Source organism: Pteropus alecto, unplaced genomic scaffold (assembly GCF_000325575.1).
Source record: "Pteropus alecto unplaced genomic scaffold, ASM32557v1 scaffold25, whole genome shotgun sequence".
Classification (NCBI taxonomy): domain Eukaryota; kingdom Metazoa; phylum Chordata; class Mammalia; order Chiroptera; family Pteropodidae; genus Pteropus; species Pteropus alecto.
In genome coordinates, this window is record NW_006441955.1 from 31,112,588 (window position 1) to 31,140,104 (window position 27,517).

General features: G+C 35.5%; 1 protein-coding gene across 1 annotated transcript; it reads left to right on the forward strand.

Moving 5' to 3' along the window:
- Nucleotides 1–411: 411 nt before the first annotated feature.
- CLCA4 (chloride channel accessory 4) lies at nt 412–27,517 on the forward strand. The gene is made up of 14 exons (XM_006919476.1): nt 412–570; nt 7,544–7,684; nt 7,829–7,976; nt 10,591–10,699; nt 12,238–12,415; nt 12,742–12,960; nt 15,160–15,387; nt 17,736–17,913; nt 19,227–19,333; nt 21,720–21,935; nt 22,570–22,837; nt 25,397–25,567; nt 26,480–26,713; nt 27,081–27,517. The coding sequence occupies exons 1-14, from the start codon at nt 412–414 to the stop codon at nt 27,515–27,517; spliced, it is 2,793 nt and encodes a 930-aa protein (XP_006919538.1).

Below are 27,517 nucleotides of genomic sequence, written 5' to 3' on the forward strand. Positions count from 1 at the left end.
TAAAACTGAAAAACATTAACATTATTATTTCCATTTGTTTTATTATGAAATTTTACCAATTTTTACATTCTACAGAAAATACAAAGTACATATCTACATTTAAGAAATTAACCAAAATTAGAAAGTATAAAATAAGCTTCTCAAGTTAAAATGTGCAATGTATTTTATAAAAAGACCCAATTACTTCTATTTTTATGATCACTTTTACAAAAATGTACAATAAAACAATCATGTAAACCGAAGTCAAATACTGTTCCACACATGTAATACTGACCTTTATACAGTCAACAAACCAAACCATAATCAGCCACACCTAATAAGGTTGAGGAGTACATATATATGGAGAGAGAGAAGATCATAGAAAAGCCTTTTGAACAAACCAACATTGAGGCCAGAAACAACTCCTGAACAATGGGGTTATTCAGGAATTGTGTCTTCTTCTTAGTCCTATACCTGCTGCCGGGGTCCAATACTTCCCTTGTTCAGCTGAATGCCAATGGCTTTGAAGGCATTATCATTGCTATAGACCCTGGTGTGCCAGAAGATGAAACACTAATTGAACAAATAAAGGTAAGAAAGAAATGAGATTTTTTTCTGCTTGAATTATAGAGAAGAAAAAAAATAGTAGTTAATAATTATTACAGAAACTTCTGAATACACCATAAAGTTTATAGCAGCATGATGCAGTGAGGATAATGCTGAAATGGATAGTGAGAATTGGAGGCTCTAGACAGGGTTCTACCCTGTCTCAGCATAAGATCAAAGACAAGCCACAGGGCCTCCCCGATCCTCAGTTTCTTCATCTGTAAATGAGCAGTCGGACTTGTCCATTCTTTAAACAATTATTTATTGAATGCTTATGGCAGGACAACAGTGAATGAAAGAGCCCCTGTCCTCTTGATGTGTTCATTCTTTTAAGATCTAGGTAATAAAAACGTGTAAATGTGTTGCGGGTTAGTTGGTAGTAAGTTGCTATGGAGTAAAATAAATCAGCAAAGAGGAATAGGCAGTATTGTTGGGGCCGGGGTAGGGGGAGAATATGGATTACTCATTCATGTAGGGTAGTCAGGGAAAGCCTCACTGTTGATGTGAAATCTAAGCAGGAACCTGAGATGAGTGAGGGAAGAGCCCATTGAAAATCTAGAGGAGGGAATAGAGGGTGCAGCAGCATAGAGGTGAAAGCATGCTTGATGTAGAAACAACTGTAAATGAGCAGGAAGAAGGGTGGGAGAGCTAAAGTTGGAGAGGTAGCAGGGTCCAGACCACTGGAAAGACTTGGGCTTTTACTCTGAATGTGATAAGCCTCAATCCATGGAAAGATTCTGAGCAGAGGTCAGGTGTGCTCTCTTGTGCATGTTCTAGGATCACTCTGACTGTAATGTTGAAGAAACTGTTGAGAGCTTCCACTTGTCATGCATCTTGTATAAGCCCTGTGCAGCACAGAGGTGCCGAAAAATACCTGATAGGAAGCTACTGCAGATGTGAAGTGATGGTGACTAGGAACAGGGATATTATGGTAGAGATCATAAAGTAGTGTGATTCTAAACATAATCTGAAGGAATCACAGGCAAATTTGCTGATGGTTTAGATGCTTGTGGAGTAGGGGAAAGTAGGAGGGAAAGACAGGAGTCAAGACTTTAAGGGTTTTTGCCTGAACACTTGGAAAGATGGAATTATCAACTGAGAAGGGCAAGACTTAAATGGAGATTATTGGGCAATTTAGACATCAGGAGTTAGTTTGAGACATTTGAATTTGTAGATGCTTACTAGATATCCTCATAGATGGAGATAGGAATCAGAGTTCAGGAGGAAAACCTGGAAGAAGATAAAAATTTGGGAATTATCGGTGTGTAGATGAGATTCAAAGCCATGAGAACACATGAGTTCATTAGGTAGTGCAAATGGAGAAGATAAAGGCTCCAGGACTGAACCAAGAATTGTATCCCTAAAGTTTATTTCAGCTATATCATTCCTTGAAATAGATTGGTTTTACAGCCATGTAAATTTGTTTCCCCTGTCCTTTACATCAACATCTACTAATTCTTTATATTTATTTCCTCCACTACCCTATCTAGAGCTTCCAATTCCCACTGTCCATTCCAGCACTGCGTTGCTAACTCTCCAACTTTAGCTCTCCCGCCCTTCCTCCTGCTCTTTTACAGCTGTTGTGTCCTTATGCTCACTGTTATATCAGCTTCTGCATGGGTGTTGTTACCCATCAGAAGCTGATAAGAATAACCTGAGTTGTGAGCAGGTGATTCTGTGGCTGCCATTTATCACTCATTCTGTATAAACACTCGCAGTATAGTGGTATTTATGTACTGATACCTTTTAAATTACAAGGTAAGGTAAATAGCCCTTTACCAAAGAACATAAGCTTGGATAGCAGTTAATACGGCTGATTCTGAGTGACGGCTTCTTAGTGTCCAGGGACAGTCAATCAGTTTCAAATAATTCTGAATCTCAGAAAGCAGTATTTGGAAGGATTATTTATAGGGGTAAAAAAAGTTTGCTAAAATGGTCTTTTAGTGAAACTATAAGTAAAAATTCAAGTTTTAGTAGACATTCCTAGATCACAAAATGTTTCATGACATTCTCTCAGCCCTCTACAAAGTTCTTGCATTTATAATATCACAAAACCATGTAAAAAGCTATCATCCACATTATACAGAAGAGAAAACTAGGATTTGGAGAAATTAAATAATTTTTCAAAGATTTCCCAGGTAGTGCAATTAGAGTAGAGATCCAGCCCATGGGCTTTGAAGACTCAGAGACCTTGGGTTTGAGTTCTGGCCTTTATGGTATGATAAAAATCATTCTTTTTTATAATTGGTGAACCAAACATGTGGACATATAACCTTATGCCTGGGCTACTACCTGACCACGATAAGTTTTATGCTGAATTGATTTATAATTTACAACCTGAGATGTCAATTGTCAACTTTCTTTATTCCTGTATTCATATATCTTTTTAGTTTGAGAGTACTTATTTTTGGAAACATTGATATCTTAATCTTCTCTGATCCAACTACAAAATTATAGGAATTCTGAAAAACAATTTACAAGGAATATTATAGGAATTCTGTTTGAAAAGTCTGCGTGAACCATTATTAGCCACTCTAGTGTGTTCCAAGAGATTATAGTCACCTGAAAGAGAGTTTCTGAAATACCTCCATGACCTGAGAACATACCATTACCCAAGGTAGTCACAAAAGGCCATGGAAACTCCAAAGTAAATGAAATCTTCTGGAATTATACAATGTACAACCCACACAACTGTATGCAGTGACCCTACTTTTCCAGTTGGTATCATAATTCAAACCACCACATACACCTTTTAAAAAATTTTGAGATGTAATTGATATGCATTAGTTTAAGGTATGTAATGTGATGATTTTATATTCATATATATTATAAAACTATCACCAAAATAAATCTAGTTAACACGCATCATAACATAGTTATAATATTTTTTGTGTGAGAACTTAAGATTTAATCTTTTAGCATTTTCAAATATGCAATACAGTATTATTAACTACAGTCACCATGTTGTACACTACATCACCATGACTTATTCATAAATAGACGTTTGTACTTTTTGACCCCCTTCGCCCATTTAGCCAACCCCACCTCCACATACATCCTAAAGCCTCTGGCAACCATCAATTTGTTCTCTGAATCTATGAGCTCCATTTTTGGTGTTTTTTCTTTTTCTTTCCTTTTTTTTTTTTTTGATTCCACATATAAGTGAGATTGTACAGTATTTGTCTTTCTCTGTCTGACATATTTCAGTGAGCATAATGCCCTCAAGTTCTGTCCACATTGTTGCAAATGGAAAGATTTCCTTCTTTTTAAGGCTCAATAATATTCCATTGTTTATATATACAATATCTTCTTTATCTATTCATCCACCTATGGACACTTAGGTTTGTTTCCATGTCTTGGCCATTGTAAATAATTCTGCAACTAACATGAGGGTACACATATCTTTTTGAATTAGTGTTTTCATTTCCTTTGTTTAAATACCCAGAAGTGGAATTGCTGAATCAAATGCTAGTTCTACTTTAAATTTTTTTTTTTTCAGGAATCTCCATACTGTTTTCCATATTGGCTGCACCAATTTACATTCCTGCCAAAAGTGCACAGGGATTCCCTTTTCTCCACATTCTTACCAATGAATTATTCATTATTTCTTGTCTTTTTGATAATAGTCATTCTAACAGATGTGAGGTGATAACTCACTGTCATCCTGATTTGCATTTCCCTGATGATTAGTGATGCCAAGCACTTTATTATGTACCTGTTGGCCATTTGTATGTCTCTTTGGAAAGTCTATTCAGATCCTGTGTGCATTTTTAAATCAGATTTTTTTTTGCTATTGCCTTTGCTTTTGGTGTAAAATCCAAAAAACCATCAGCAAGCTTACTGTTTATGTTTTCTTCAGGAGTTTTATGGTTTCAGGTTTGACATTCTTTAATGCATTTTGAGTTAGTTTTTATATATAGTAAGACAATGTCCAGTTTCATTCTTTTGCATGGATCTTTCCAGTTTTGCCAACATCATTTAATGAAGAGATTGTCCTTTCCAAATTGTATATTGTTGGCTCCTTTGTCATAAATTAATTGACCATATATGTGTGTGTTTATTTCCAGTCTTTCAATTCTGTTCCATTGACTCCTGTGTCTGTTTTTATGCCAATACCATACTATTTTGATTATGATAGCTTTGTAGTATAGTTTACAATCAAGGAATGTGATGCCTCCACCTTTGTTCTTTCTCAAGATTGCTTTGGCTATTCAGGAATTTTTATGGTTCCATACAAATTTTAGAATTGTTTGTTCTATTTCTGTGAAAAATACCATTGGCATTTTGTTAGGGATTGCATTGAATCTGCAGACTGCCTTGGATAGTATGAACATTTTAATACTATTGATTCTTCAAATCCATAAGTATGGAATATCTTTCCATTTATTTGTGCCTTCTTCAATTTCCTTCATCGATGTTCTATAGTTTTCAGTATACAGGACTTTCACCTCTTTGGTTAAATTTATTCTTAGGTATTTTATTCTTTTTCGATGCAATTGTAAATGGGATTGCTTTCTTAACTTCTCTCTCTGATAGTATGTTATTAGTGTATAGAAAGGCAATATTTTTTTCTATTGATTTTGTATCCTGCAACTTTACTAAATTCATTTGTAATTCTAATGGTTTATTGGTGGAGTCTTTAGGGTTTTCATATATAATATCATGCCATCTCCAAATAGCAACAGTTTTACTTCTGCCTTTCTGATTCGAATGACTTTTATTTCTTTTTCTTGCCTCATTGCTCTGGCTAGGGCTTCCAAAACTGTGTTGAATAAAAGTGCCAGGAGTGAGCATCCTTGTCTTGTTCCTGATCTTAGAAAGCTTTCATTTTTTTTTTCACCATTAAGTATGATGTTAGCTGAGGGCTTGTCATGTATGGTCTTTATTATTTTGAGGTATGTTCCTTCTACCCCAACATTGTTGAGAGTTTTATTATAAATGGGTATTAAATTTTGTCAAATGCTTCTATTGAGATTATCATATGATTTTTACCTTTCACTTCATTAATGTTGTGTCATGTTGATTGGTTTGCAGACATTTAACCATCCTTGTATCCCTTGGATAAATACTACTTAATTGTGGTATATGATCATTTTAATGTATTATTGAACTCAGTTTGCTATAATTTTGTTGAGAATTTTTGTATCTATGCTCATTAGGGATATCAGCCTATATTTTCTTGTGGTGTCCTTGTCTGGTTTGGGTATCAGGGTAATTCTGGCCTCATAAAATGAGTTTCAAAATGTTCCTTCCTCTTCTATTTTGGAAGAGTTTGAGAATTGGTATTAATTCTTCTTTGAATGTTTGGTATAATTCACCAGTGAAGCTGTCTAGTCCTGGACTTTTGTTTGTTGCTTGATGAGGATGGTTGATTACTGATTCAATCTCCTTACTAGTAATTGGTTTGTTCAAATTTTCTATTTCTTCATGATTCAGTCTTGTTATGTTGTACATTTCCTGGAATTTTTTCATTTCTTCTAGGTTTTCCAATTTGTTGGCATCTAATTTTTCATAATAGTCTCCTATGATTCTTCGCATTTCTGTGCTATTACTTGTAACATTTCCCCTTTCATTTCTAATGTTGAGTCCTCTTTTCTTGTCGGTGAATTCAACCACTATACACTCTCTTATCTCACGGGCATAGAGAGAGCCATTACTTCAAGCAGATGACAACAACCCATTGAGATCTAAATATCCTAAAATAAAAAGAGAGAGGAGGTATCCTTAGGGAACAGGTAGAGAATTCTTTCATCTGCTTTAGGCCAGTGATGAAGTAACCTCCAACTCACTTTGGGAGCTCTTCAAAGCACCTTTCCTTACTCCCAGTTAGTCCTCTGGGCCTTCAGTACTTTGAATTCTGGCCTTCTGACTGATCCCAGGCCTCTGAACCCAGTTACTTTGCTGTTCTCTTCAGTATATATGAGTCAGCACACTGGACTGTCTTCAACAGAACAGAGAAGAGAGCCCTGTAATTCCTGAAGGAGAACAGTTCTATTGTGCGTTTATGCTAGGTCAAGAAGCAACATGGGGAACAGACCCTCCCTCGAAGAAAACAACACCATAGACTGGGATGCTGCCAGCAAGACAAAGAGGTTGACATCATAATCCAACACCCAGGATTCCTCAATTTATTCAGTGGGTTTGATCATGTAGATTAAATTACCATAAAGCTCTTTAATCCATCTATTTCCCCCACTAGATATTAAGCTCTAGGTTAGGATTATTTCTTTTATTAATCATTATATTTTTAGGTTCAGGATACTGAACAAATATAAGATGATAATGTTTTCAGCTTGATAGTAGAGAAACAAGCTCTCCCTATGGTCCAAAAGCTCCACCTCTACTATGAATTTTTTCCATCACCTCACCCCTAGACTACAACCTAGCTGCCTCTACTGAAGGAATGGGTATGTAATGAAAATCCTCTCCCATAACTCATGCCTACAGACTGTTCTCCTCAGCTTGCATAAGCTAAGGCTGTGACTGATAAACAGTAATCAACCAGTTTTATGACTATCTTTGTATCAAGCATTTTATAACTCATTTCGTGTTTATGCCAACCTTAAAGATAGGTAGTAATAGTCCATTTGAGAGATGAGGAAACTGAGCTTCAGAGTGTATATAGATTGGCCAAGATCTATCACCCAGAAAGTGCTAATATCAGCACTGGAACCAAGCGGATGATCTTTATCATATTATGCAATTTCTCTTAACACCAAATAGATGCATTTGCCTTTTGCTGAAGAATTATGGAAGATTCACAACCTTTAAATGTACAGGACTAGGCTATAATTTTGGACTGATGGTGGCGGAGTTGGAATTCTGAAGCAGAAACTCTTTTACTAGTCAGTTGCTTTTTCTCTCCACTCTTAATCTGGGATATGCCTGTAATGAACCTCTGCTCATTTAGTCCACTGTCACTTGGCCATTCTCACATATTTTTTTCCTTTAATAATAGGACATGGTGACCACAGCTTCTACTTACCTGTTTGAAGCCACAGAAAAAAGACTTTTTTTCAAAAATGTATCAATACTAATTCCTGATAATTGGAAGAAAAATCCTCAATACAAGAGACCAAAACATGAAAGCTACAAACACGTAAGAATCAAAAAACTTCTCTTAAAACAGTACATTTTATGGCTCTCCTCAATTTTGTTGCAAATTGATTGTTTCAGAGTTTTTCAGACTAAATGTTGTCATTTTTATTTCTGATGTTTTAAAAATCTTTTTAAACATTCTCAGGCCGATGTTTTAGTTGCACCACCTACCCACCGAGGTAGAGATGAACCATACACCAAACAGTTCACAGCCTGTGAAGAAAAAGGAGAATACATCTATTTCTCTCCTGACTTTGTACTTGGAAAAAAGCAAAATGAATATGGACCAAGAGGTAGGAATTTTGGTTAACATATATTTTGCAATGCTTCCAACAAATATCTGTGTACCCAGGTTAAGCGTATATGCCCTGGAGCCAGAGTCCCTAAGTTCAAATCCTGACTCTCCTACTTCTCAGCTATGTATGACCTTGGACAAGTGAGCTAGCCTATCTGTGTTTACTTCCTGCGAAGTGGTGAATAGAGGAGTTCCTACTTTATAGAATTGTTGTGAATATTAAATTAGATAATCCGTGCAACTGTACTGAGTACAGTGTCTACAGAAATTTGAACACAGGGCAGCAATAATAAGTGTTTTCCTTAAAGCATGCTTTGTAGATCTTATCTCCCAGTTCTCCAAAGCTGGATATAAATCAATCACATGTCACCCTGATGGAAGGCAGTTGTGTGAAGAGCTGAAAGTAGCCAAGATTACAGTTCCTGGACAAGAGAAAACACTGCTGGGCTTTTAGTTGCTGATATTATCATTCAATCCATTTGGTTAAACAAGAATTTGTCTATAAGTGATAACTTTTACCTATAAAAATGGCAATTTCATCTAGTTCAATCTAAAAGTTAAGATCATGTTTCAAATGAACTAAAGCACATTCTTTCAGATAAAATGCAAATTATTGTGAAAGGAGGGCCCAACTCACACGTTGTTATGCAAGGAAAACCTTCTGAATCCGCATATTCCAAGATTACCTCTCTTTCTTCCACTGCCCCTTCAATCAGGTCTCTTGATTCTGTCAAACAGTCAGCTATCCCTGGTTCTCATCAGTGCCTGGACCTATACCGCACCCCAGTCTTGGAAGCTCCATCAACTCATCCCATCTCAATCTTAACTTTCCCTCATACTTTAGTCTGACCATGTTCACTTTGGCACAACTAATCCTTTGCTCCCTTCTAGCTATACTTTTTTTTTTCCTATGTAGCATGTCCAACAAAGTCAGTCATTTCGACTACAAGTATAAATAGCTCAACTCCCTCACCATTGTTATCCTTATGTTTTATTCTTATCAAATTAGGGTGGGTGTGGGAGGCAGGGCAACCTGCCATGAGCGAGAAAGAAGCAAGTCTGAGAGTGGACCACTATAAAAAAGAGAGCTACAGGTGCAGGCAGTTTTAAATTTTCTTAAAATTTGCCAAATTCCTATTGCAGTAACTGACATGAGGATTTTTTTCTTCCTATACTGAAGGTTATATATAATTTCACAATCACTAATTGCGTTCCATTTGCCTAGGAAATTTTAAACTAGTGTTTTTAAAGTTTAATGTGTAGAGGAATAACTTAGGGATCATGTTAATATGCAGATTCTAATTTAGTAGGTCTAGAGCGGGCCCAAGATTATGCATTTCTTGTTAGCTCCCTAACAAGGTGATTCTGATGCTGCTGGGTCAAGGAACACATTTTGAGTAGCAAGGACTTTAAAAAGAAAGATGACTTTTGCATGATACTGAAAATTTCTCCCTATTTTCAGATTTTATGAGTTAATTTGAGTTAGAGAAACATATGCTAGCAGAACAGACTTATTTGCTACTTCTCCTTCTCCATTTCTATTTCCTTTAAAGTTTTTCCTAACATTGATAAAACAAAAATTCTACTTGCTTTTCTTCCTGTATTTCAAGCTGTGGATTTATCTTTATTCTTCCATTTACCCTGAAATTCTTAGGAAATTTTTTTTTTTATTCTGACTTCCTCTCTGTAAGTTTATCCTAATGAAGGAATATAACTTACTCATCTTTATATTTCCTAGTACCTAGCATAGCACTGAATATATATAATTAATAGCAATTATTTTTATATAATTAATGTTTATATGTGTTAAGTAATATAAATTAATCACTTCATTTAGATACTCCCAACATTTTATATGGTCTATAGCAGTGTTTTTCAATCTTTTCTTTTAATTAAGTTTATTGGGGTAATATTGGTTAATACAATTATATAATTTTCAGGTGTACATTATCATTTGACATCTGTATATTCTATTGTGTGTTTACCACTCAAAGTCCAGTTTCCTTCAGCTACCATATATATGATCCCCTTAATCCTGTCTACCTCCACCCTCTTCCCCTACCCCACTAGTAATCACTAGTCTATAAAGCCTAAAGTCCATGACTATGAGTCCCTGTTTGTCCTGCTCATTTGTTGCTTTTAGGTTTATATCCCACATATAAGTGATATCATGTGATTTTCAACTTTTGCTGTATAGACATTTTTTTAACATTTAATTACACTCTCATGAAATTTTAGTGCCACAAATACATTACATATCTGTTTATGTTAGTAGAAGCGAACACTGTAGAGTTAAAAAACATTGTTATATCTAAGATTTTTTGCTCCCCCAGAACCAAAACCCAAAGCTCAGTCTATTCTGCCCATAGCATATACATAATAAATGTTTCATTGATTTAACATGTTGTAGAATAAGAAATAATATACCATTATAACATGCTATAATTCAATGTAATGCTATATGCTTTTTATAAACAAAAATATAAATGTTGGCAGTTATTTAAAAACAAAATATAATTATTTTTTTATTTAAACAACATTTCTTAAAATTTTTGAGGGGCAAATTTTGTCACTTGAATTATGATCATGTATTTGAAATATGTTTCCCACAGGTAGACGGTTTGTCCATGAGTGGGCCCATCTCCGCTGGGGAGTATTTGATGAATACAACGACAATGAGCCTTACTACAGTGCTAAGTCAAAAAAAATTGAAGCAACAAGGCATGACTATTTAAATTTTCTTCAATTACTTCGGGCTGTAACTTCTTGTTTCCTTAGTTTGATTTCTCTGAAATGCCAATCATTCATTTTGTCCCAGTGCAGATAATAGATGCTATATCACAAAACAGTGCTTTTCTGGGTTTAAGAAAATGTATCTCGAAGTAGCTGGTTGCCCATTTAAAATACTCATAACATCGAGAACATTTGGAAGTCAAGCTGACATATTTTTATATCTCTCCGCCATGGCTGCCAGAACTCATTTACACTGAAGTTGTGCTCTGTGTAAAGGACTGTACTATATGCTTGGAGATCAAAATTATTTTTATTACACAAGAATGAAAAAAATTGTTAATAAATAGTGGTAACTGTAGGCTGAGTAAAAAGTCAAACAGCTTAAGGAGCCACACAGGACAAACAAATTTCTTGGGATTTACAAAACTAACTTTAAAATACCAATCTAACATCACAGTTAATAATAGACAATCCTCTTAGTTCTAAGGTCAAGAGAGCAGATTGTTTGAAGAAAATCTATCTAAAATTGTGTGCCATCAGTTTAATCAATTTTAGATGCCCTGCTGGGGCTGGAGGCTTATCAAAAATGTGCAAACAAATGATATATGATTTTAATGAAGGCCCTCCATCAGCCCATAGCACCGGTTTCAGGACATGTAATTTAAAGAGTATTACATTGATTATGTCTATTTATATCATATTCCCCCTAATTGTCTAGTTTCTGCTGCAGAAAATTCATCATGATTGTTAACATAACTAACATCATTATATTCACTGAATTTGGGGGCAATAGAAGCATACGTATATGTAGGAGACTCCCTAAGTGACTAAATGAAATTTAATCATTGCTTCTTAAATTTGAACTGGAAACGCATTGAAAAGATGAGATATATTCACATTCCAGCATGTTTGTTATAATCACCGCCACCTGTGGCCAATTGCATGAAATGAAATATATATCTAAAATGCCTCCACCATTCTTGATTCTACTGTCCCAGGCAGCATCTCAGTCTTTTTCCTTAAAGCCACATTTCACTTTGGATAAAAATTCTCCTCAAATAACCAAAACACTTGTAGTTATGTCACATCTCATTCTTTTGGGGATATCTTCTTTGAAAAGAAACCTACAAAGAACTTTAAGCTAAGATGGTACCAAGGGTACATGGTTTCACAGGTTGCCTTGTCCAGATGCTTACAACGCATTTACCACCACAAGGCTACAAGGAGGGATGTTTGGAAAGGGGGAATCTACAGCCATTAGTATAAGCAGGTCAGCAGCAACTTTAGTCTTGATAGAGAACTCAGCCATTGTACATACTGGAGATCCCACTTAAAATTTCCTTCTGAAATTTCTTGGAAAACTGCTCTGGGAGAAACCTTTAAACTTTGCTGTCAAAATAGGATGTGTGTGATACACATATAAGAATAAAACCTTGCTATAAGGATCACTGTGAATAGATACTTAAGATTTTAAAAAAATGTTAACGGTTAGGTTGCCTCAAAGACTAACTGTCATATATTTTCAGGTGTTCCACAGGTATTACAGGTATAAATAGAGTTTATAAGTGTCAAGGAAACAGCTGTGCAATTAATAGATGCAGAATTGATTCTAAGACAAAATTGTATGAAAAAGATTGTCAATTCTTCCCTGATAAAGAGCAAACTGAAAAGACATCGATAATGTTTATGCAAAGTATTGACTCTGTGAGTATACCAATTATTACTTCATACTGTATATTTATAATCAAAGAACATATATCATATTTATAAAATATCTGGGCAGGTGACCTGAGAGATTAAACGCATTAATATAGAGTTCTTTGAACATTGACTGTTACATAGCAAACACTCAACTAGTGTTACTTATTATTACTATTATTGAAAATCCTCCTTACTAATATATGATTCCTCACTGAATCATATTTCATTAAATAAACAGCATATTTGTAGCAAATTTTTTCAAATTTGTTGTTGAATTTTTAAATTCGTCATATATAAAATCTTTTTTTTTCATTTTATTAACCTTTTAGGTCGTTAAATTCTGTAATGAAAAAAACCATAACCGAGAAGCTCCGAGCCTACAAAACAAAATGTGCAACGCCAGAAGCACATGGGAGGTGATCAGCAATTCTGAGGATTTAAAAAGCACCACACCTATGGTGGGACTACCCCCTCCACCTGTCTTCTCATTGCTGAGGATCAGTGAAAGAATTGTGTGCTTAGTTCTCGATAAGTCTGGAAGCATGGCGGTAAGTCCGTGAGCCTATTTTTCCGGGATGTGGCAACTAGTGGGTAGTTTAATACCTAAGAACACCCTGAACACTGTCTTTACTTGGGTTACTCTAACTTACATGGTGGCATAAGACCCATCGCTTCCTTTGATCATGACCACAGGACAGGCATTAAATATTGTAATGAAAGAAGGATGGCAATAAAGTTTAAAAGACCTAACTTGAGAGTCTCTGTTTGTTTGTTTGTTTTCCAGAAAATGGACAGTTTAATGAGGAGGACTTTTAGGCCCATCAGTAAAGATTTAGTTAGAAGATTAGAACAAAAGACTGAAATATGGAAATGTTTTCTTACTTGCCCCCTTTATCTACTGGAAATAATTGACAGACATGAGATTGAGTGAATTGCTGAACTCCATTCTGAGTCAGTCTTATTTATCATTTATATAAATCACCTCTTTATGATCAAAGACACAAACAAAGAGCAACACCAGAAAGAAGATATGGTCAAATTCAGCCATTCATTCCTTCTACTATCATTTAGTAAATAATAGGCATTGTGCTAGGCTCTAGGGATAGAGACCCATATCCTTGAAGGGTTCACGGTTGCATAGAGAAAACTGTCTCTCCCTTCCCATCACCTAGTTAACTCATTCTCATTCTTCAAAATTTGGTGCAGGCACTCACTTCCTCCACGAAATGGGCTGGTCTTCCAGGCTGGGCTAAATGCCTTTTTATTGGTCTCCCACAATGAACGGTGCAAACCTCTATTACTGTATGCTATATTGAAAATACTCATTTCTCTCCCATTAGACTAAGAGCTCCTCTAGTTTTGAGAACTGTATCCTCTAGGAACCATATCCTTTACTGCTTGAAAACATGTCTTATTAACCTTTGTATCCCTTTTGCTTAGAAAAGAGTTTATCACATGTAGGTGCTCAATAAATAATTGTTGAAATGAATGGAACACAAACCAGCAGATGTAATGTTATAAGGCACCTGAAAGGATGGCACATTTGAGGCAGGACTGAGCATGCTAAAGATCAGGAATAATGTCTTCAACAAATGGTTAATGAAAAGGGCAGAGAATGATACAGCTGAATGAAATAATCCAGAGAATGCTACAGCTGAATGAAATAATCCACAATAGCACATGGCTTTCAAAAGAGCATCAGAGTGCTAGACACCAGCACATAGAAGTGCTCTAGGAAGTGTCATTGGGGAGAGATGACATTCCTGATTGAGAGACTCCTAGACAGGGTGCAGGCAGAGTCAGGTTTAAAGGTAAAGCAAAATGGCAGAGAGAGCCCTCAAAGATGGGGATGTAGAAGTTTCTCACTATGATTTGTTCTAGGGAGTTCAGAGAAAAATTTGGGCATGTGTTAAGGGGAGGTACTAAAGATCAGTTGATGTTGAGGGACTGGAAAAGCAAATGTATGAAGAGGCTTACATCCTGGGCATTCACCTAGAAAAGAAGGATGTAGGTCTTAATGAGTTATCAAAGAACCAATTCCAATTAATCCATTGGTGTAGAAGTGGTTGGGAGAGGTTAGGAGCAGAAGAGGTAGTAACTAGGCCTCTCAGATTATAGCTGCAACTCGAGAAAGTTTCAACTTTTTAGTTTTCCAGTCTTCAGTGGATGGGGAGATTTCAGTCTCTAATTAGAGTCCATGGTAGTCTGGTTCGATATTGTGGGATCTGGGGAGTGGTTTCATCTTGTTCAACTAGAACAGAGGATCCCAGGACTAATTGAGAAGTCTCTAAAAAGTGAGTCATCACCCACCAATTCCACTCAACACCACCAACCTCCACCTGTAATTTGGGTGCTTAGCAGCCAAGAATCACCTGTAGTTAAAAGCCTGCGTTCCTTACTATGCTGTAAGTGTCCTGTAAAATTTAACTATATTTTTAAATTCTATCAAATAAAAAGTACTTGCTTTCTTTAATAATACCAATTACTATTGATAGAAAATTCTTTTTTTTTTTTTTTCCTACACCTACAGCACCTGGTCTTCCTAGGTACTAGGTTAGCACAAGTACTAACCAGGCCCGACCTTGCTTAGCTTCCAAGATCAGAAAGGATCGGGCTTGCTCAGGGTGGCATGGCCATAGACGATGAAATATTTTTAACAAGAAATTCTGCTTACTCATTTTATGTGATGTGCTAATATTTTCTAGTTGAAAACCACTTGATTGTTTTTCTTGTCCTTTTTTATTCAGAATTTTAATCGCCTAAATCGAATGAATCAAGCAGCAAAACATTTCCTGCTGCAGATTACTGGAAATGGATCCTGGGTGGGGATGGTGCATTTTGATAGTACTGCCAACATTAAAAGTAAGCTAATCCAAATAACAAGCAGCAATGAAAAAAAACAGCTCTTGAATAGTTTGCCTACAGTAGCTAATGGAGGAACTTCCATCTGCGCTGGAATTGAATCAGCATTTCAGGTGAAAATCATACTGCATATATAGTTTGTTTATTATTAGGACATTTTTCTGTTAGTGCTGCTGCACATACTTGCTCACTAATTTTAAGATAACTAATTCTAAGAAATACAATACTAAGAACATTAAAAAGTTCACTTGATGAATTTCTTAATGGATCAAGGCATCAGTGAACAAACTGATGAATGAGTATATTACTATAAAAATGCCACTAGTTTATAAACTCAATGAAGTCAAGGACTTTGTCTTTTTGCCTTGCATTAGTCAGTACTCAATAAAGGTTAAATAAATAATTGTGCTTTGGCAGAAAAAGTCATCAACTTTTAAAGCGATGAAACAAGTTTAATGGTATGATTCCACTTTGGGCCAATCCTCATTTCAGTTTCTGTGTCATTTAGTTACGACAATCTGATGTTTATCTAGTAAAGCATATGTAGCAGGGACTATTAGTTTGGGGTAAGGAATATTGGTGAAAGCATGAGTTTTGATATCAGACTACTGGCTCTATAATTTACTAGCTATGTGATCTTGGGCAACATTTTTGGTATCTTTGGACTCTCAATGCCTTAACTATAAAATGCAGGAAAATAAGAATGCCCACCTGGTAGAATTATTATGAGGATTGAATGAAATTATATATTTACATACTTAAAACAATATTTATTATATTACATAGTAAATATATAATTCACAACTATTATTAAAAATCTTATATTTTTCTAAATTGTCATCTTGTGCTTATAATTAATACCAAATGTGTCATTTTTCTGCTTAGAAAACTTCATCCCCCCCACAGCTTATAAAATTAAGTCTGAATTTCTTAATCTGATGTTATTCAAATATCTCTCATCCTTTTTCAGTCTTTTTTCTCAGTTCTCTCCTTCTGATGCTCTAACCAATTTACTTACACATTGTTCCCCATTGTTTCTCTTGAACTATGGAATATTTTAATTGTTTCTTTGTCACAATTATGCCTAGTTATATTTCAATGAACATTTTAAAATTTAATTCTATTCTTTTCATGAATGCAGGAACCATGTAGTTCTTCCTGTTGAATCCCCAGCAGCCAAGACAGTGACTAACACATATTAAGTGCTCAGTGAATAACTAATACAAGAAAGGGACAGGCGAAGCAGAGAGAACTCTACTTCATCTTTAGATCTTCATTTTTCAATCAAATGTGTAGGGGGAATGTGGTGCGGATGCTGTATAAATGCTGTAAATGTATAAAACAAATTTCTAGTTTTTAGTTTTGTTTTAATGCATGTCAGAGCATATTTCCCATATATTATGCAATATATAATATATATGCAAAGAATGCATATATATATATATATCATTCTTTGCCTCTAAACATGCAAAAATTGAAATGAGGCTGGTCATGTTGTTCCCTAACCCCAGATGTACTAGAGATTCCAAACCTTTTTTCTGCAAATCTATACATCTCTGTTTCAAGTCCAGGAAAGCCACTGATAATCTGTCATTTTTACCTCCTGGCCTGGATTCAATTTCTCAAAATGATATACCAAGAGGCCACTACTAATTAAACCTGTCAGAGAAGATGAAATATAGTTGCTATCCTGTGATGAATTCTCTTTATCCTTTTTTATAGGAGCCTAGATTCAGAACTCTGAGTATAAACTATTTGGCTTTGTAGAAAAAGAGTTCAAGCCACAAATAAAATTTAATAAATGTAATTCACATATTCTCTGAGCACGACCAATATACTTAGTTTCGTGCTTGTTCCTTTTAAGGGTAAAATAAAAGTTATATGTATAACAAGTTCCCTAACGTTGACCTGCTTAGAATTTTCTATATCTTTTTTTCTATGAGCATATTGAGGGTTCCCTAAGTTGGAATCGTTAACTTTTTTTTTTAAATGGTGAGGTGGATTCTTAATGCATTTAGCTGTTTATGCAACAGACTTTACATACTGAAGCCTTGTCAGAGGGAAGTCTGGTCAAGGAAAGAAGAGAAATATTTAATGCCACATTTAGGTTTTTTTTGTTTTGTTTTGTTTTGTTTTTTGTTTTTTGGTGTCTGGTTGACCTGACTTCCCCAGACTGAAATGTCATTGTCATTTAACTCAAGTAAGATGTTCCAAAGCCCTGCTCCCATATAACTTCATAACGTCATTTGAGCAAATATTCCCTAAAGCAGATTGACAGAAAATACAGACATGTTTAAATTCCCCTAGGGGTTGTAGATTACAGATTCTATCATTGTAAAACAGAAGCTGTGTCTTCTTTCCTGCGCACTATTGTTTATTTCACTGTACATTTTTTTCAAATCTCTTATAAGTCTATTTGATCTAGAAACATTTGGTAATTATGCTCTGATTATGTTTGCAGGTAATTAGAGAAATATACCCTCAAATAGATGGATCTGAAATAGTGCTGCTGACTGATGGGGAGGATAGCTCTGCAAAGAATTGTGTCGATAAAGTGAAACAAAGTGGGGCCATAATTCATTTTATTGCTTTGGGACCATCTGCTGATGCAGCAGTCATACAGATGAGCAATATAACAGGTAAAATATGACCTATATATTCTAGTCTTTTGATAGCAACACATAAGTGTAGAGGCTGACAATTCAACAACTTCTTTCAAGCTCTGTAGGTGCTATGCCAGGAGCTACAGACCAGCGTTAAACTAGACCTGATCTCTGAGTCCAGCAGGATGGAGAGACAAATAAAACCATTAATCCGATAGCATAATCAGATAACATTCCTCCTTAACAGGAGGAATATATAAGACTCAAGCACTGTGTGAGCAGAGAAAGCCATTAATTCTCCCAGGATTGTATAGAGTCAGGGAAAGAAGGCATAAAAGACAAGGTAACTTCTGAGCTGGGCCTTAAACAAGATATTGAATTTCTTTAGAGGAAAAGTGGGTAGAAAAGATGATCAGGTCATGAGTAAAAAAATCATGTTGAGATGACAACGCAAAGCACAGGGAGGCACGGTGAGAAATCCTTCATATCAGAGTTTGCTTAGGCTGCAGGGGTAGGGAAGAAAGGGGATTAACAGAGGCTCAGGCTAAATAGATCTAAACAACAGGGAAGTATCTAAATAAACATTTACTCTGGTAGCTGTTGCCTTAGATACAGAGACATATGATTAAAATGTACTACATGTTTTCAGTGCCTTCTTAAACATAGTAGAGAATTCATAATTTATAACATTATGAATATCAATTACTATATTGAATTGGCTTCTAATGGTACCAAACATATACTTGCTTTTTGAATGCTTAGTTGTGTAAGCCCCCACTGTTTTAAAGTGTTTTCATAGCCACTGTAAATTTTATTTCTATCTCAAGTAGCCCTCTAAAAGTAGTGCTTTTTTGGACTTTTCTCTATTGCTTAACATTTTTCTATATCCTCATTGCCAGCTATTGTCAGGATACCTCAATATAGCAGCTCTTTAACCATTCTAATTTTCTGAGTCTGATCCACTCTGGCTGAAAAACCTAAAGGCCAACAGTATTAGAACTATATCTTACACAAAAGTGAATAATTCCTCTAAAGGGCTGTGAAAGTCTGTGAGCTTTAATACATAGAATTGTAACATCTTTTTTTTTTTTTTTTTTTTGATATTCTATGATTACTTGATGCATTTCATCCAGCTGAGATTTCTATAAGCGAGGTAAAAAGGTAGCTTACGCTTCCCGGTTATGACATTTTTAATATTTCAGTTAATCTTTATACCTGATGGGTTTTGGTCTATTTTAGTAATATATACTAAAGTTATAATTTTGTTGATCCTGTTATCTTAAAATCATTAAATTGTGATAAGTATTTATTTTCCAGAAAGCAACCTAGTTAATGTATTTATATTTTAGGAGGAAGCCATTTTTTTTCCTCAGATCAAGCCGAGAACAACGGCCTCATTGATGCTTTCGGGGCCCTTGCATCAGGAAACACTGATATTCCCCAGCAGTCTGTTCAGGTCTGAGCTCCCACTCCTCGGGTTTCTGTGTTTGCATTTAGCCACAATCAAAAAAAATAATAATTTGGTTATTATAAGTTTTGAATTCTATGTTTTTCTCAAAGTAAATTGTAAGTATGAGATAGAAATTATTCTTTAGATATAACCAAATGAAGTAGTAAAATAGTGAAGTAAGTAATGAAATAGAAGACATATTTTTTTCTTTTTCTTTTCCCATAGAGTTTGGGTAAGGGACAACCTCAAAACCTAATAATGTTAAATTTTCATATAATAGACTTTGTCTAATAATATAGCATCCATATTTCTATGAATGCATAAAAAACTTATCGTTTCCAAGTTTTCCCCCCACCCTTCGCTGCTGTGAAATAAATGTAAATGAGATGAATGAACTCAAGAACCAGGCTTGGAAATGGAAACAAAGTATCTTAGAAATAAATTTACATGAAGAAACAGAGTGAATAATGATTGCATATCTAAAAACTTAGGGTTTTCTTTATTTCTTCAACCACTCTTTTCACTGGCTTTCTATTTTATTCACTTCTCTTCTGAACTCAACTTTTTTCATCTGTATTTAAATAACACCCCCATTTTCTGTTACTTAGATTAAAAAACTTTGACTAAACTTCGATTCTTCTTTCATGTTCCATGTAAAATGTCAACGCCAACTGTTCTGTTTCCCTCAAAATATTTTTTACAAAATTCTGTTTCTATCCATATCAATTCCCACCAAGTCTATATCATGTCACTTTATGTGAAGACTTGTCTTCTATCTTCCAGTTCATCAAGTCACTGCCTATATTAAAACTTGACATGATCACCTAAACAAACCTATTTTTCTCTACTCTATAAAGAGCATGTAAGTTATAGAATTCAGGGTTAGGATTATATGTGCAGATTGATTTAGAGATCCGGTTTGTAGCGTCACCCTGCAAAGAGATTAAAAACTGGTCTGGGATCTAGCTTGGCAGTGTATGGAGAATAAACCGAAAGAGGATAAAGCTAATTTCTGATGGTTTAAATCTGGTTGATTTAGAAAGTAATGATATTACTATCTCAAATGGATAAGTAAGGAGGGAGAACTGATTTTGAGGATATTATTTTGTGTTCTGTTTTAACCTTAGTAACTTTTAGTGGATGGAGGGACATTAAAATGGAATATTCCAAAGGAATTTTAAAGTATAAGAGCAGGATGTGGAAAATCAGCCAGAAATACGACATTTACATGCAGGAAGTGCTCAAAGTGTTTGAGAATGGATTTTTTAAACAGTATGGAAGGGGAAGAAAAAAGGTTTTGTTTCCCACACTTAAAATGGCAGCTGGAATACACAGGAAATGTTGTGCCCCACTCTTTACTCAGTTATTTTCCCCCAGTACTACTATGTAGCCAAAGCCTTCTAATTTCCTTACACTTTCCTGATGAGGAATCTAAAAGTCACTCACATTCAGATTTAACTTGATAATAATACTTTGTCCACTCAAAGATATGCCCACTTAACATAGGGCTGAGAGTTTTGTCATTGCAATGATGTTTCAATGATAGAATTCACTCTCTCCTCTCAGCATTGCTATGAAGGTATTTTTGGTTTAGGGCTGGGTTGGAGTAAAAGAGGGATTTTCCATCATTTCCTGAAATGACACCTTCCTGGTCAGTGGATAAAGTTGATTCTCCTTGACTAAGAACCATCCACAAAGACTTGAAAAACTTTCTCTGAAGTTCCTGTAATAGAAGGGTCCTAACTTTCACTTCTCAGGATTCCAACATTCATAAACATCATTTTGCCCTCTTTACACTCTTGTTGGACATGTTTATTGTCCAGTGCTATTCACTTTATCATATGTTAAAAATTATTTAAAGATTTCACATCAGGAAACTATCCAGGAGCGCTTGTCTCATTATTTGCTAGTCCCAATTTTCTCTCTTAAGGCTCCACCTTACTGTGTGTACTCAAATACTCTAGCCACCACCAATTATTTTCTTTGAAGTCATCATGAAGATAGGTAAACTTAGAGTAATACACACACACATACACACACCCCCTACAGCAAATCTTTGAGGCTGTAGCATCCTTGAACGCTAAAGTCTCAGGTGGGTGTTTACCAAAACAATTGGGAAAAAACAATAGGGCCATGTCTCTAACTGTAAAACACATTCTCCTGTTTTAATGCTTTTATTATATTCTGTCCTTTCCTCAGACCCTATATTTCCACACTTTCTAACAACTGTCATATCCCAATCAGCTTTCAGAGACATCACAAGCCTAAGGTAGTATGCTCTATATAAGCTTGTCCTCAGTCCAGAAATTAAGAATCATGTTAAAAAACAAAATAATAAAGAATAAAATTACTCTCTTCTCAAGTCATTAACTTTTAAAATATATTTAAACAGCTTGAAAGTAAGGGATTAATGCTGAACAATGATCCCTGGATGAATGGCACTGTAATAATTGATAGCACTGTGGGAAAGGACACATTCTTTCTCGTCACATGGGTCAGAGAGTCTCCCATTATTTCTCTCTGGGATCCCAATGGAACACTAACGGGAAGTTTCACAGTGGACAGAGTTTCCAAAATGGCCTATCTCAGTATTCCAGGAACTGCAAAGGTAAGCAATCAGCTTTTATACTTCCTCACAAATTTGTTTCATAGCTGAAAATTCATTGTTTAATATCCTAAATAGGATATTAAATCCTATATCCTAAATCTGTACCAATACCTGTATCATCTTCAAGATTAAAATAAAATACAATGTACTTTCTATGCCTATATGGTCCTGAAAATTGTGGTGGCAGGAAAGAGGATGAAAAACTTATGCATCTGGAGAAAGAAAGAGAAGGGAAAAAATTAAGTAGGCTAAGAATAACTTTCAAGAGGCAATATAGGGAGACTGTGAAACTTGGTGTGTAGATAGCCATTCCTGATTAGCATTACCAAATCATGGAATCTGGGAACTCCGAGGTCAAAGAATAAGGCCAAGACCAAGATGAACTTTCCAAAATTTACTTTTCCCAGCTGAGATTTCACAAAGTTTGGACAGTAGCCACTCAGTGCATGACAAGAGCCAGGATGCCCTGTCAAAACTGCCTCATCTCTCATCCTTTTACCTTCAAAACACCTCAAAATCCTAAAACCCTGTTTATTCTGCAGCACATTTACAAGATTTGTTTTAGACTCCGATCATGGAAATACAGAAAATAGCTTGATCTTGGATATTTACTATGTTTCCATTGAATTTTTAGGTGGGAGTTTGGACTTACAGTCTTCGAACCAATGCAAACTTGGAAACATTAACTATAACAGTTAATTCTCGGGCAGCAAATTCTTCTGTGCCTCCAATCACACTGAATGCTAAAATGAATAAAGACACAAATAGTTTCCCCAGTCCAATGATTGTTTATGCAGAAATTTTACAAGGAAATACACCCATTCTTGGAGCCAATGTGACTGCATTCATTGAATCGAATAGTGGAAAAACACAAGTTTTGGAACTTTTGGATAATGGTGCAGGTAATGGATTTTTTATGAATAAGCCTATATTTTCATTACTCAGGACATGTTATGGGGCTCTGTGGCAGTGTGGGGAAGTGAAAGACACCAGAAGAATTGAAGCAGATTATGGAGAAACAGCAGGATTAGAAGGAAATTCTATCCAGGTAAAACCCACAAATTGATTAGCAAGTGTCTTGTACGTAGTAGTGATGCAGGACAGGGCAAATTTCCCCAAGTCGGGCAGCAGGAGGAGACCAAGCTCTGTACTGAGAAAAGAAGAGGGTTCTTTGGCCGAGAGTGAAGAAAGAATTTAACACACACGCCAAAATTAGAGTCAAAGGAAAGTTTATTAGAAAAGGGGTAACACTCCACAGACAGAGTGTGGTCTCTTCTCAGAGACAGAGAGTGAGAGAGACAGTGTGAGAGACAGAGAGAGAGACAGAGTAAAGGCGCTGAGGGACTGAGAGGGACAGAGACACCAGAGACAAGGATAGTGTAAGAGACAGAGTAAATTAAAGGCACTGAGAGGAACCCAGAGAATTCAGTTTATGTCATTCTTTAGTTTCCATTTTCTTTGATACTGACATACAGTGAGGAAGGGGAAGACTATGCCACATGGAAAAGATAAGAATATGTAGAGTGAAAGGCCTGCTGGCAGTTCCCAGGCTTTAATCTATACGTTCCCCATGGTTTTAGCCACAGGGAATGACTCTTGGTTCGTTTTCCTGCCTCACAGGTATGGGGAATGGGTTAGTAATCTCAGCCGAAATCTCCTTTTGTTCTACAGGTTTCCTCCTGACCTGGCCGCAGGGCTGATCAGCATCTTGCAGTCTCTGAATGTGGCTTTATTAACATTTTAATACTCTTGCCTCCTCCCTACATTAGTAGCACTGAATAAATATTATTTACTGTCATCATTATTTGTCACCTAGATAATCAATGTCTCATTCAGGAGACGAGAACAGCATCAAGAACTCTGATCAAGTGTTTCTTAGGGGCACACCACCAAGAAAATCTGGCCAGAGAGAGTGAAGCATAGCTACCCCATAGGGTTAAATGGTAGAACTTGAGCCCCTGATAGAGAAGTGGAGACAGGCAAGAGTAATTCTCAATAGCCAGAACAAAGCACAAATATAGTCCTGGGAACTGAAGCCCAAGGGCAGACAAAAGGGGACATCACAAGGACATCAGATACTTGGTCTGACTGATAGGAAAGAAGACAGTGGTGGACATGCTGTCTCCCTGGTCTGTATGGGTGAGTGGTGCTTAAAGACCTTTTTCCTAGACTCTGGATTATTCTGAAAACTGAACCTTCTTTTAAGAAGAGCTCAGTAAGCAAGGAAAAAATAAATAAATAAATGTCTGAATTATCAGAGATTTCTATCTTTTGCAATGTAATTAATTCAGTCAACTTATAATCCTATCATTGAGTTGGCCCTGTGAAAAATTTAGAAAGTAAAATGATTCTTTGATGCACCACAGTGTCTTCATCTGATATTATAGTATTTTCCTCAACTCTCCCCTGACTCTTCCTTTTCCTCCAGCCCCTTCCACGTTACATTAAAACTTACCCGTATCTTGTCATTTCTCAAGGTTTTACCAGGTAGCTACTTAACTAACTTGGAATGCCTTTACCTAAGACTTGGTAATGACTTGGAGCAGGGGTTCTTAAACTTTAGCATGCAAAGGAATCACCTGAAAGGCTTGTTATAACACAGAATGCTAGGCTCTTCCCTAGGCAGCCTAAGAAATTTTCATTCCTAATACAATCCAAAAGGATGCAGATGATCCTGGTCCAAGGACCTCATTTTAAGAACCTCTGCCTTAAAATTTTAAATGCCCTGAAAAATGTGTTTGTAATTTACCAAATAACTTCAGTCCCAGTGATATCAAAAAATATATTTATGACACATTATTCCTTAACTCCCCAACTGCTTATTCTAATAACAGATGGGTCTTTCCACTATCAGACTAGGGAGTTAACGGATCATAAAGCAAGAGGTGAAAATTTTTTTTAAAAGGAGTGGTTGAAGATAAATCAAAATAAGTAATTTGTAGGTGACTATAGTGAGAAATAAATCCTATGCAAAGATACTTTTTCTTTCATGGAGATCTTTCTGATATGAACAGAGAGATGACATAATTATATATTTAGGTATAGTAAGATCTTCAAGCAAACCATTTAGCTGAGAAATGGTAAGAAGAGTATTCTAATTACCTGCATATAAGTTGATAAGGTGAAGATATACATATAGGTATCAGTGTGTGTATATGTGTGTAATATTATATATTATAAAATAATATATATAATACATATATACATAACTATATGCAACTATATAACTACATATGTGTGTACATATATGTATATAAATATATCATAACTCAAGGATATCAACTCAACAAGATAGTGGTTGATAGAGCATAATGGAAATATTCCCCAAGGAGTCAATCACAAAACAGGGAGTCAATCTAAAGGATACGCTTATTAAGAAAGGCAATATGTTTGGCTTAGAAAATGCTTATATTTCTCGTTTTCTTTACAATAATAATTTATTCCTTAATTTCTATACCTAGGTGCTGATACTTTCAAAAATGATGGGGTCTACTCCAGGTATTTTACAGCTTATTCAGAAAATGGCAGATATAGCTTAAAAGTAAGGGCTCATGGAGGAGCAAGCACTGCCACACAAAACTTAAGGTATTCACCGAATAGAGCTGCATATATACCAGGCTGGGTAGTGAATGGTGAGTAACTCATGATATCTGAAACCCTATGCTCACTGGAATAACTGCGAGTTGATATGATTAAGGCTTCCAACATTTTAGAACTCAAAGTATTGCTTTTCCCATTTCTAGAATGAAGTTCTCAGTCATAACTGGGATTTGCCTCTAAATTAACCTAAGCTTTGGTACAGTGCCTGGCATCTAGTAAGCATTCAATAAATTTCAGCCTTTATTATATTAGCTTGGAGCACCTTATCTATATTAAAAACAATATGCCAGATTTCCAGCTCAGAATGAAGGAAACAGACTAATATGTTATGTACCTCAGCATAAGCCAGTGGCAAAATTTATCCTTCAGTTTGTTATATACTGTAAAAGACACTTAAATAAGTAAAAGATTATTTTTTATTTTTTATTCAGTCGAAAGAAAAAATGTATTAGTCAAGGTGATGAGAAGGATTATGAATGCATTCCTTATTAACTTTCCTTTGTCTTGTCTCTTATCTTGTGGTTGACTTTTATGTTGACAAGTGGAATATAAACCAAAGTATTATTCCACAGTACTTGCAGCAGGGTGGAAGGGGAAAACCTGGCACAAGTGGTTGGATGGGAAAAAAAAATAAATTCTTCTTTTTTAAAAAAAAAAAAGAAAAGCATATATTCAATTATATAATATTATTCCCTTTCAGGGCAGCCTTAATTCCAAAGCAATTAACTATGCAATTATATCCTACAATATGCTGGTCAGAATGCTAAAGAAAAAAATTCTCCCGACAATTGGATGTTTAAGACTTTGTCACAAAACTTAGTAAAATGTGACTGTGTATATATAACGGAAAAAAAAAAAAAAGGAAAAGACTAGTGGGATGGTGAATTCTATTGAAAATACCAGTAGTGTTGTGCTCATTACAAACAAGGACATTTTTAATGCAGGGACAATCGAAGTGAATCCACCAAGACCTGAAATTGATGAGGATACTCAGACAAACTTGGAGAGTTTCATCAGAACAGTGTCTGGAGGTGCATTTGTGGTTTCAAATGTTTCAATATTTCCCTTGCCTGACCTGTATCCACCAAGTCAAATCACAGACCTTGAGGCCACACCTATTGGGGATGTGATCAGTCTAACATGGACAGCACCAGGAGATGATTTTGATGTTGGAAAAGGTAAGGATAAAGCGTCATGTGGCATTGATTAAGTGAAAGGTGCTCATGCAAAAGCAAGTGCATAAGGGTGGGTGGGAGGAGAATTATTTTTAAATGATAAGTTGGTAAAGTGTTAATTTTATAATCTCTTATTTTTTAATCAATCAAATATGACACATTTTAACTAGTCCCATTTTCAAACAAAGAAGGTAGAATTTGGCAGAGTTTAAACAGAGTTTAAACATAAGTTCAGCTTATACTGAAAAATTTGTAAGGCCTTTGATAGGAGTACAAGCTTGGGATAATTAAACAATATTTCTGAGGAGAATGAATAAACAGAAATTTAATATACTCTAGTTTCTAAGCTACACATAACTTTTTTTCTTAGTTCAACAGTATATCATAAGAATAAGTGGAAGTATCCTGGATCTAAGAGACAATTTTGAAGATGCTCTGCAAGTAAACAGTACGGATCTGTCACCAAAGGAGGCCAACTCCAAGGAAATATTTGCATTTAAACCAGGAAATATTTCAGAAGAAAATGCAACCCACATATTCATTGCCATTCAAAGTGTGGATAAAAGCAATTTGACATCAAAAGTATCCAATATTGCACAAGTAGCTTTGTTTATTCCTCAAGCAGATCCTGATGAAAGTGATCCAAATCCTACTCCTGATGAAAATTACCCTAATTCCAAAGTTAGCTTTTCTTTTTTGGTGTTGATAGTGGTTGGATCTGTGGTAATTGTTCTTGTTATTTTAGGTATCACCATTTGTGTCTCAAACAAGAAAAGAAATTCAAGCAGACCTAGAACACAGTTTTAA